Source organism: Leucoraja erinacea, unplaced genomic scaffold (assembly GCF_028641065.1).
Source record: "Leucoraja erinacea ecotype New England unplaced genomic scaffold, Leri_hhj_1 Leri_95S, whole genome shotgun sequence".
Classification (NCBI taxonomy): Eukaryota; Metazoa; Chordata; class Chondrichthyes; order Rajiformes; family Rajidae; genus Leucoraja; species Leucoraja erinaceus.
The window spans coordinates 297,501-310,237 of NW_026576905.1; the positions used below are offsets into that span (position 1 = coordinate 297,501).

At 47.9% G+C, this 12,737-nt stretch overlaps 1 protein-coding gene across 1 annotated transcript in view; it reads left to right on the forward strand.

The window, feature by feature from the left end:
• Positions 1-12,737, forward strand: part of LOC129695151 (neuralized-like protein 4) — an 89,150-nt gene that overhangs the window by 25,139 nt on the left and 51,274 nt on the right. The window contains 5 exon segments of the mRNA XM_055631918.1: positions 3,247-3,428; positions 6,185-6,270; positions 7,986-8,148; positions 10,444-10,642; positions 11,854-11,930. Of these exon segments, the coding sequence (XP_055487893.1) occupies positions 3,247-3,428; positions 6,185-6,270; positions 7,986-8,148; positions 10,444-10,642; positions 11,854-11,930 (707 nt within the window).

Consider the following 12,737-nt stretch of genomic DNA (forward strand, 5'->3'; position numbering starts at 1 on the left):
TGTCGTTGTGTCCTTGGGGCAAGACACTTCACCCACCTTTGCCTGTGTGTAAATGTAATGTAATGTAATTATGTGAAGCACTTTGGGGTCAATGCAAGTTGACTAAAAATGTGCTATATAAATAAGATTATTATTATATTATTATTATAAGATTATACCCGATGTTGGGGAAGTCCAGAACTAGGGGTCACACAGTTTAAGGATAAGGGGAAAGTCTTTTAGGACCGAGATGGGAAAATCATTTTTTACACAGAGAGTGGTGAATCTGTGGAATTCTCTGCCACAGAAGGTAGTTGAGGCCACAAATTTAAATTAAGTGGTAAACTGGATCATTGGTTTACTGCTTGAGCAGTCCAGTCTTTCATTGCAAAAGGATTTGAGTATAGGAGCAGGGAGGTTCTACAGCAGTTGTACAGGGTCTTGGTGAGACCACACCTGGAGTATTGCGTACAGTTTTGGTCTCCAAATCTGAGGAAGGACATTCTGACCATAGAGGGAGTACAGAGAAGGTTCACCAGACTGATTCCTGGAATGTCAGGACTTTCATATGAAGAAAGACTGGATAGACTCGGCTTGTACTTGCTAGAATTTAGAAGATTGAGGGGGGGATCTTATAGAAACTTACAAAATTCTTAAGGGGTTGGACAGGCTAGATGCAGGAAGATTGTTCCTGATGTTGGGGAAGTCCAGAACTAGGGGCCACACACACAGTTTAAGGATAAGGGGGAAGCCTTTTAGGACCGAGATGAGAAAATAATTTTTCACACAGAGAGTGGTGAATCTGTGGAATTCTCTGCCACAGAAGGTAGTTGAGGCCACACAGTTCATTGGCTATATTTAAGAGGGAGTTAGATGTGGCCCTTGTGGCTAAAGGGATCAGGGGGTATGGAGAGAAGGCAGGGATGGGATACTGAGTTGGATGATCAGCCATTATCATATCGAATGGCAGTGCAGGCTCGAAGGGCCGAATGGCCTACTCCTGCATCTATTTTCTATGTTTCTATGTAAGCATATCGAGAGGACTGCAATACAAACATTGAGGGAGCCCAGCGTAGGTTTACAAGGTTAATTCCCGGGATGGCGGGACTGTCATATGCTGAGAGAATGGAGCGGCTGGGCTTGTACACTCTGGAGTTTCGAAGGATGAGAGGGAATCTTATTGAAACATATAAGATTGTTAAGGGTTTGGACACGCTAGAGGCAGGAAACATGTTCCCGATGTTGGGGGAGTCCAGAACCAGAGGCCACACACACAGTTTAAGAATAAGGGGTAAGCCATTTACAACGGAGATGAGGAAACACTTTTTCTCACAGAGAGTGGTGAGGCTGTGGAATTCTCTGCCTCAGAGGGCGGTGGAGGCCGGTTCTCTGGATGCTTTAAAGAGAGAGCTAGATAGGGCTCTTAAAGATAGCGGAGTCAGGGGAGAGAAGGCAGGAACGGGGTACTGATTGGGGATGATCAGCCGTGATCACATTGAATGGCGGTGCTGGCTGGAAGGGCTGAATGGCCTCTACTCTCCTGCACCTATTCTTTATTGATAGGTTTAGAAGGAAATGGGCAGGTTGGTGTGGGCAGGTTGGGCTGAAGAGGCTGTTTCCACAGTGTATAACATATAATATATGTTACATTCTTTAATACTGTTGTTTGCAAAAATATCAGTAGAAACGATTACTTGTCATTTTCAATGGCCTCCCGTGGTAAACACATCAGCTGCGGTAGAGTTCCGATCTTCCAACCTACCTCATTGTACCCCAGTCTGTGAGGTTAGACAAGCACACCTCTTCAACCCTCACCCTGAACACCGGCGTTCCACAGGGCTGTGTGCTGAGCCCCCTCATCTACTCCCTCTTCACCTATGACTGCACACCTGTACATGGTACTAACACCATCATCAAGTATGCAGATGATACAACGGTGATTGGCCTCATCAGCAACAACGATGAGCTGGCCTACAGGGAGGAGGTCCAGCACTTAGCAGCATGGTGCGCTGACAACAACCTGGCCCTTAACTCCAAGAAGACCAAGGAGCTCATTGTAGACTTCAGGAAGTCTAGGGGCGGCACGCACATCCCCATCCACATTAACGGCACGCAGGTGGAATGTGTTTCTAGCTTCAGGTTCCTGGGGGGTCAACATCTCCGATGACCTCTCTTGGACCCACAATACCTCTACTCTGATCAAGAAGGCTCATCAGCGTCTCTTCTTCCTGAGGAGACTGAAGAAGGTCCATCTGTCTCCTCCGATCCTGCTGAACTTCTACCGCTGCACCATCGAGAGCATCCTTACCAACTGCATCACAGTATGGTATGGCAACTGCTCTGTCTCCGACCGGAAGGCATTGCAGAGGGTGGTGAAAATTGCCCAACGCATCACCGGTTCCTCGCTCCCCTCCATTGACTCTGTCCAAAGCAAGCGCTGTCTGCGGAGGGCGCTCAGCATCGCCAAGGACTGCTCTCACCCCAACCACGGACTGTGTACCCTCCTACCATCCGGGAGGCGCTACAGGTCTCTCCGTTGCCGAACCAGCAGGTCGAGGAACAGCTTCTTCCCGGCAGCTGTCACTCTACTCAACAACGTACCTCGGTGACTGCCAATCACCACCCCCCCCGGACACTTATTATTATTTATTCAAATCATTTGCTATGTCGCTCTTCCAGGGAGATGCGAAATGCATTTCGTTGTCTCTGTACTGTACACTGACAATGACAATTGAAATTGAATCTGAATCTGAATCATTGTGCACATCGCATTTATTTTCCTCAAGAACTATAACGCTGCAATACTATATTCTGTGCGCTGATATTTTTCTCCTTGCAGTGTCTGTTAAATAGAAACGTAGAAAATAGGTGCAGGAGGAGGCCATTCGGCCCTTCGAGCCAGCACCGCCATTCATTGTGATCATGGCTGATCGTCCCCATTTGTGCTTGTGCATGACTTGATTGTAGGGTCTGATTTAATTGGAAACCATGCAAGCAAATAATTTCATTGTTTCTCCATGCAATAAACCAATATCAATATATAATAGACACAAAATGCTGGAGTAGCTCAGCGGGACAGCCAGCATCTCTGGAGAGAAGGAATGGGTGACGTCAGGTCTGAAGAAGGGTCTCGACCCGAAACGTCACCCATTCCTTCTCTCCAGAGATGCTGCCCGCCCTGCATTTTGTGTAAGTAAACCTTCAGTTTAAACCAGCATCTGCAGTTCCTTCCTGCCATTATATAATCTCCGTATCTTTGTTCCGCAGTGCAACAGATGACTTTAACCACGGCGTAGTGCTCAGCAACAGGTCCCTCAGGAGCAACGAAATCTTCCAAGTCCGTATTGACAAGATGGTGGACAAGTGGGCTGGCTCCATAGAAATTGGCGTAACCACCCACAATCCTGCTTACCTTCAGTTGCCGTCCACGATGACCAATTTACGATCTGGTACGTTTACGTTGACACTAATAATTTTTCCCCCCTCTCTTTCTTCTGTCCCCTGGTCCCTACTCACTTCTGGTCTGGTCTGGTACTTCAATTGTCACATGAGCTGAACACTGTGATGAGATGAACTGTACACTGCAAGGGCCAGGAAGTGAGCGGGCAAGATCACCTCTGACCCCTCTCACCCTGGCCACAAACTCTTTGAATCACTTCCCTCTGGAAGGCGACTCCGGACTGTCAAAGCTGCCACAGCCGGACATAAAAACATAGAAACATAGAAAATATGTGCAGGAGGAGGCCATTCGGCCCTTCGAGCCAGCACCGCCATTCATTGTGTTCATGGCTGATCGTCCCCTATCAATAACCCGTGCCTGCCTTCTCCCTTATCCCTTGACTCCACTAGCCCCTAAAGCTCTATCTAACTCTCTCTTAACTCCTTCCAGTGACTTGGCCTCCACTGCCCTCTGTGGCAGGGAATTCCATAAATTCACAACTTTCTGGGTGAAAAAGTGTTTTTCTCACCTCAGTCTTAAATGACCTCCCCTTTATTCTAAGACTGTGTGTGGCCCCTGGTTCTGGACTCGCCCAACATTGGGAATGTTTTTTCCTGCATCTAGCTTGTCCAGTCCTTTTATAATTTTATATGTTTCTATAAGATACCCCTTCATCCTTCTTAAACCCCAGTGAATACAAGCCTCATATAACAGTCCCACCATCCCAGGGATCAATCTCGTGAATCTGCGCTGCACTGCCTCAATCACAAGGATGTCCTTCCACAAATTAGGAGACCAAAACTGTACACAATACTCCAGATGTGGTCTCATGAGAGCCCTATACAACTGCAGAAGATAAAAGCAGTTTCTACTCAACAGAATCTGAAGAAGGGTTTCAGCCCGAAACGTTGCCTATTTCCTTCGCTCCATAGATGCTGCTGCACCCGCTGAGTTTCTCCAGCAGTTTTGTGTACCTTCGATTCTCCAGCATCTGCAGTTCCTTCTTAAACTGCCAAAAATCTGTAGCCTCCCTTTGATCTGGGATTTTGTAGGTTCACATGCTTGATCAATGGTGTTTTATCATTAATGTTTTATTATTATTAATGTTTAGTGTTTTCTGAGTCATTAACTGACACTGAATGTCATGTTGCTTGTGGGCGGAGCACCAAGGCAAATTCCTTGTATGTGAATACTTGGTCAATAAACTTACTTGCATGTACCGAGGAACAGTGACATTTATTTTTGTATACCATCATCATTATCGTGGAAAACATTAGCGACGCAGTGGTGCTGATTTCTGACAGGAAAGGTGACAGATGCACCAAACATCTCTGTCCACCAGTTCCTGCGGACTTCCGCCGTTGGAAGTATCGGATGTTGGTGTGTGTGTGTGTGCTTTATCATCATTCCTTACAATGCCGTGTCCGACAGTGATCATGACTTCTACTGAAGTGTGGATGGCCGTGGGCTCGCTAGGAACTCATCCGCCCTTTGACAGGTCTTGCTTTTGGTCCTGCTGGGGGTCCACATATTGGATAAGCATCTTGGATACAGTACAAGTGTATAGCAGTCGTACAGGGTTGTACATGGGCTGGAGTAACTCAGCAGGTCAGACAGCATCTCTGGGGGGAAAAAAGAATAAGTGATGTTTTGGCTCGAGAACTTCTTCTTCCGAGGTTTGACCAACCAGTGGTTTGTGAAATTGAACTCATGTTTTCAGGGAAATTTAAATTAAGTGGTAAACTGGATCATTGGTTTACTGCTTGAGCAGTCCAGTCTTTCATAGCAAAAGGATTTGAGTATAGGAGCAGGGAGGTTCTACAGCAGTTGTCCAGGGTCTTGGTGAGACCACACCTGGAGTATTGTGTACAGTTTTGGTCTCCAAATCTGAGGAAGGACATTCTGACCATAGAGGGAGTACAGAGAAGGTTCACCAGACTGATTCCTGGGATGTCAGGACTTTCATATGAAGAAAGACTGGATAGACTCGGCTTGTACTCGCTAGAATTTAGGAGATTGAGGGGGGGATCTTATAGAAACGTACAAAATTCTTAAGGGGTTGGACAGGCTAGATGCGGGAAGATTGTTCCCGATGTTGGTGAAGTCCAGGACAAGGGGTCACAGCTTAAGGATAAGGGGGAAATCCTTTAGAACCGAGATGATAAAAACATTTTTCACACAGAGAGTGGTGAATCTGTGGAATTCTCTGCCACAGAAGGTAGTTGACGCCAGTTCATTGGCTATATTTAAGAGGGAGTTAGATGTGGCCCTTGCAGCTAAAGGGATCAGGGGGTATGGAGAGAAGGCAGGGATGGGATACTGAGTTGGATGATCATATTGAATGGCGGATCAGGCTCGAAGGGCCAAATGGCCTCTACTCCTGCACCTATTGTCTATGTTTCTATGTTTCTGCCCATGATTTTAAATTGAAATGGTGGCGTTTTAGAATAGAATAGAATCGAATCGAATAGAATAGAATAGAATAGTTTCTTTATTGTCATTGTAACATGAACCATGTACAACGAAATTTAAAATGTCAGCCAGTCAGTGCAGCATTCAAACATTTCTAAAAGCTAACGATACATACAAGGTAAAATATTAAAAGATAAACAACTAAATAAATATCACGAACAAAGCACGCATAAACACCCAACCCTCCATCCTTCTGTCGATTTCACAGTGTACCACAGTCCCTTAGTCTGTATCGCCCCTGCGTTCCTTGGCGGCTACATTTAGTGCTTTCACGTTTCCACGTTTTCTTTTCAGGCACGTGGATGATGACTGGCAACGGAGTGATGCACAATGGAACTACAATTCTGGATGAGTATGGTCACAACCTGGATCGTTTAAAGGTGAGACCGCTCTTCCTTAAGCCTTGGAATGATGTGGGTATTGCAGGGTAGATGTCCAGCTTCCGGCTGGCAATAGATGCCACAAAGGGATATGGGGAGAAAGCAGGAACGGGGTACTGATTTCGGATGATCAGCCATTGACCATATTGAATGGCGGTGCAGGCTCCAAAGGCTGAATGGCCTACTCCTGCACCTATTTTCTATATTTCTAAAGCCAGCAAATTCCGCTCAAGGATAGTCCTAGGATCACCAAGGAGTTAGATAGTAGTTCAATAGACAACAGGTGCAGGAGTAGAGGCCATTCGGCCCTTCGAGCCAGCACCGCCATTCAATGTGATCACGGCTGATCATCACCAATCAGTACCCCGTTCCTGCCTTCTCCCCATATCCCCTGACTCCGCTATCTTTAAGAGCCCTATCCGAGCATGGGGAGAGGGAGCATGGGTTGATTGGTACGGGTGCAGGGGGTTATGGGGAGAAGGCAGGAGAATGGGGTTAGGAGGGAGAGATAGATCAGCCGTGATTGAATGGCGGGGTAGACTGGATGGGCCGAATGGCCTAATTCTACCACTCATGACCTCTCCTCCCATATTCTTGGTCAGGGCTAACTCTATCTCGCTCTCTCTTGAAAGTATCCAGAGAACCGGCCTCCACCGCCCTCTGAGGCAGAGAATTCCACAGACTCACAACTCTCTGTGTGGAAAAAGTGTTTCCTTGTCTCCGTTCTAAATGGCCGACCCCTTATTCTTAAAGTAAAATATCCTTTTATTGTCATTCAGACTTTTCAGTCTGAGCCAAATTTCACGCCTTGCAGTCACAACATAGAATAAAATAACAAAACGCACAATAAACACAAATTTAACATTAACATAGAAAAATAGAAAATAGGTGCAGGAGTAGAGGCCATTCGGCCCTTCGAGCCTGCACCATTCGCCATTCAATATGACCATGGCTGATCATCCAACTCGGTATCCCATCCCTGCCTTCTCTCCATACCCCCTGTTCCCTTTAGCCACAAGGGCCACATCTAACTCCCTCTTAATCTCAGGTGAATCTCTGGAACTCTCTGCCACAGAGGGCAGTCGAGGCCACAGTTCATTGGCTATATTTAAGAGGGAGTTAGATGTGGCCCTTGTGGCTAAGGGGATCAGGGGGTATGGAGAGAAGGCAGGTACGGGATACTGAGTTGGATGATCAGCCATGATCATATTGAATGGCGGTGCAGGCTCGAAGGGCCGAATGGCCTCTACTCCTGCACCTATTGTTTCTATGACACCAAATGCTGGAGTAACTCAGCGGGACGGGCAGTCTCTCTAGAGAGAAGGAATGGGCGACATTTCGGGTCGAGACCTTTCTTCAGACCGATGTCAGGGAGTGGGCAGTACAGAGATAGAATGTAGTCGGAGACAGTGAGACTAGTGGGAGAACTGGGAAGGGGGAGGGATGGAGAGAGAGGGAAAGCAAGGGCTAGTAGAATGGCCTCTACTCCTGCACCTATTGTCTATGTTTCTATGTTAACTGCGTGGCCCCTGGTTCTGGACTCCCCCAACATCGGGCAGTACTGCTCTGTACTCTCTGGTTGAGGCAGCAACTCCTGTCGTTCCCTTCGATGCTTGTACGTTCTCTGTAGACCCGGTTCTAATTTGCCTTCACCCGTTCTGCTGGCTGGTTCTAATTTGTTTCTTCTCTCTTCCCCCCCCCCCTCCCCCTGCAAGGCGGGTGACACGGTTGGTGTTATGCGCAAGGAAGATGGAAGCCTGCACTTCTTTGTCAACAACGTGGATCAGGGGCTCGCCGCGTCCAACGTACCGTCCAACGTTTATGCCGTGGTCGACCTCTACGGCCAGGCCGCCCAAGCCACCATCATCGACGATATAGGTGGGTCCCCCCCCCCATTCACCGAGCTGGGCCCCGTTTCATCACCGTCAACATCAGCCCATCAACGTCAATCCCTGTTTAAAATGGCATTGAAAAAGTTACTGTTATAACAACTAAACCAGGTTCGCTTCTTAATAAACAGACACCACACAAACTGTTTGGTAGACCAGTTCAAAACTTTACTTAACATCGGCCGATGGAAGGGAGCGAGAATTCCAGCTAAGTGACCAATGTAGACACTCAACTGTCCTCGGTCCCCTTCTCTGAACAACAGAATTACATTGCCTTAAATAGGGTTTTTTTGTCCCCTCAGCACATTCCACAGACATTAATCATGTCAGAGGTACAGGAAAAGGTTTCCACAGATTGCATCACATCAAAGGCCTTTTGTTTACATGGTACAAGATATACTAAAAACATTGGCCATTTGCTTTAGGTTATTTTATTTCCACTTCCCTGGTTCTCCGTTGTCACTTGGTCCCTCATAAACATAGGCCATCTGCTTTATTGCCTCTTGCTTCAAAGATGTGACCCACTATGTCTCTCTTCCTCTATCGCCTCCTCACTTGGGAGACAATGTTATGGTATTTATTATCCCACACACTGCAACCTTAGACAAGCCTAATTTGACACTAAATATAAACTGTAAGCTAGCCCTGAAACCTATTTTAATTTTTTCTTATTTTTGTAACTTTATTCGGCTTCATCAGCGTCAGTCCTCCCCGTCTCAACACGCTTGGAACCTCCGCTCAGTCCGCCCAGACCGACTTGTACTCCCGGTTGCGAAACACTTGAACTTCCCCCCTCCCCCTCCCATTCCCACGCTGACCTGGGAATGAACTCTCCTCCACTCTTAGTGAGGCCCAGCGCAAACTGGAGGAACAGCACCTCATAGACAATAGACAACAGGTGCAGGCCGTTTGGCCCTTCGAGCCAGCACCGCCATTCAATGTGATCATGGCTGATCATCCCCGATCAGTACCCCGTTCCTGCCTTCTCCCCATCAGCCATGATCACAATGAATGGCGGTGCTGGCTCGAAGGGCCTCCTCCTGCGCCTATTGTCTATGTTTCGATGTTTACTGGGACACGGTCCCTGCGTACTGCTGGGTTGGACAGTTTTGAATGCTGCTTGATCGTTGTGACCCCCATCAAGGAACTACTTACCTGCTGCTCACCTATAAATCACTACATGGTTTAGGACCAAAGTATATCACTGACATGCTTCCACTATATAAGCCTTCTAGACCGCTAAGATCTTCTGAAACCAATCTGTTAGTGATTCCCAGAGTAAATACAAAACATGGAAAAGCAGGATTTAGTTACTATGCAACAAATAGCTGGAATAAACTCCCTGAAGATTTAAGACTTGCCTCAACTTTGACCACTTTTAAAACAAGACTGAAAACTTTTATGTTTACTTTAGCTTTCAGCTAAATCTTAACTACGTTGCACTTTTAACTTTTGCACTTTTTATAATGCATTTTTAATTTTGCTTTTCTTTTCTTTTAGTTCTATTTTATTTCATTTTATTATTTCATTTTATTGTATGACATGTTTTTATGTGAAGCACTTTGAGTCTGCCTCGTGTATGAAATGTGCTATATAAATAAAGTTGCCTTGCCTTGCCTAGTGTTTAAGAAGGAACTGCAGATGCTGGAAATCGAAGGATGACAAAAGTGCTCGAGAAACTCAGCGGGTGCAGCAGCATCTATGGAGCGAAGGAAATAGGCAACATTTCGGGCCGAAACCCTTCTTCAGTCTTAAAACTCAGTCTGAAGAAGGGTTTCGGCCCGAAACGTTGCCTATTTCCTTCGCTCCATAGATGCTGCTGCACCCGCTGAGTTTCTCCAGCACTTTTGTCTACCTACTTACTATGTAGCAATGAAGTGCAGGTGGACACAAAATGATGGTGTAGAGCCCCAGCGGGACAGGCAGCAGAGTCTCTGGAGAAAAGGAATGGGGACGTGGTTTAGGGTCGAGATCTTTCGAATTCAGATACTTAAAAGTTCACTAAACAAAAATGAAAAAACTAAACTAAAATAAGATAATGTAATCCCGGTAAACTAAATGGTCTGCGAAGGGTCTCGACCCAAAAATGTCACCCATTCCTTTTCTCCAGAGATGCTGCCTGTCCCGCTGAGTTACTCCAGCATTTTGTGTCCACCTTCGATTTTAAACCAGCGCCTGCAGTTCCTTCCCCGGCACAATTTGATCGCCTTCCCCGGTCCTGTGCGGTGTGTGTTTTAAAGTTGTCCGTAAAGATCCGCCTCCTCCTCCCACCTTCCCCCTCCAGAGCTGCCGCCTCTGCCTGACGACGTGCTGGAGGGCAACAACCAGATCTCGCCCTGCAGCCTGTTCTCCCTCACCCCCAGCAACGACCTCCGCTTCCACCACCTGCACGGGAACAACGCCGTCATCACCAACGGCGGACGCACCGCCTTCCGGCAGAACTGCCGCAGCGAGTTCAACGACGCCATCGTCATCTCCAGCAGGTCAGTGGGGGCGGGGAGGGTGATTGGCGACTGACCGATCGATCGACCGACCGACCGACCGACCGACCGACAACTGGAGCAGCCGCGGGGCTCTCAGAGTGGATGGGAGAGAGGGAGGGAGACATGGAAGGGTAATTGCCGATCGACAGCAGGAACAGCGGGCTCTCAGAGCCGCGGATGGGAGGGAGATTAGAAGCGGGGGAGAGGGAGAGGGGCAAAAAGAGAGAGGCAGAGAGAGAGAGGCAGAGGCAGAGAGGCAGAGAGAGAGGCAGAGAGAGAGGGGCAGAGAGAGAGAGAGAGAGACACAGAGACAGAGAGAGAGAGAGAGAGAGAGAGAGAGAGACACACAGAGAGAGAGAGAGAGACAGAGAGAGAGAGAGACAGACAGAGAGAGAGAGAGAGAGAGAGAGAGAGACAGAGAGAGAGAGAGAGAGAGACAGAGAGAGAGAGAGAGAGAGAGACAGACACAGAGAGAGAGAGAGACAGAGACAGAGAGAGAGAGAGACAGAGAGAGACAGAGAGAGAGAGAGAGAGAGAGAGAGAGACAGAGACAGAGAGAGAGAGACAGACAGAGAGAGAGAGACAGACACAGAGACAGAGAGAGAGAGAGAGAGAGAGAGAGAGAGAGAGAGAGAGAGAGAGAGAGAGGCAGAGAGAGAGAGAGAGAGAGAGAGGCAGAGAGAGAGACAGACACGGAGACTGACACAGACACAGAGACAGACACAGAGAGAGACACAGAGAGAGACACAGAGAGAGACACAGAGACAGACACAGAGACAGACAGAGAGAGAGAGACAGACACAGAGACAGAGGCAGACAGACAGAGACAGAGCAGTTTTTGCGGGACAGAGCGGAAGGAACTTCCTTTGTATAGGAAGGAACTGCAGATGCTGGTTTAAACCCAGTTAGATCGCGCTCTTAAAGATAGCGGAGTCAAGGGATATGGGGAGAAGGCAGGAGCAGGTTACTGATTGTGGATGGTCAGCTATGATCACAATGAATGGCGGTACTGGCTCGAAGGGCCGAATGGCCTCCTCCTGCACCTGTTGTCAGACTGCACCCCGGGGCTGCGCGCCGTGCGTCAGAAACTCTGCCGCTGCGCCACCGTGCCACCCAAATGATTCGATGGCTGAAGCAAACTTAAAGGGCCACCGCGCTGTCTCTCCAGCTCCTGTGGCAAACCGGTGCTTGAGTTGATTTTTATTTTGCAGGATGTTGCGGGAAGGGGAAATGTTTGAAATTCTAATTCAGAAGATGGTGGACCGATGGTCGGGGTCAATAGAAGCAGGTGAGCAAGGCGATTTATCTCAAGTGGTTGCGTTAACAGGGGTTACGTATCACGTTAGAGCCCGATCTCTAGTGTTAGCCCTGACCAAGAATATGGGAGGGGAGGTCATGAGTGGTAGAATTAGGCCATTCGGCCCATCAAGTCTACCCCGCCATTCAATCACATAGAAACATAGAAATTAGGTGCAGGAGTAGGCCATTCGGCCCTTCGAGCCTGCACCGCCATTCAATATGATCATGGCTGATCATCCAACTCAGTATCCCGTACCTGCCTTCTCTCCATACCCCCTGATCCCCTTAGCCACAAGGGCCACATCTAACTCCCTCTTAAATATAGCCAATGAACTGGCCTCAACTACCCTCTGTGGCAGAGAGTTCCAGAGATTCACCACTCTCTGCGTGAAAAAAGTTCTTCTCATCTCGGTTTTAAAGGATTTCCCCTTTATCCTTAAGCTGTGACCCCTTGTCCTGGACTTCCCTAACATCGGGAACAATCTTCCTGCATCTAGCCTGTCCAACCACTTAAGAATTTTGTAAGTTTCTATAAGATCCCCTCTCAATCTTCTAAATTCTAGAGGGTATAAACCAAGTCTATCACGGCTGATCTATCTCTCTCTCCTAACCCCATTCTCCTGCCTTCTCCCCATAACCCCAGGCACCCGTACCGATCAATCCGTGCGCCCTCTCCCCATGCTCGGATAGGGCTCTTAAAGATAGCGGAGTCAGGGGATATGGGGAGAAGGCAGGAACGGGGCACTGATTGGGGATGATCAGCCGTGATCACCGTGAATGGCGGTGCTGGCTCGAA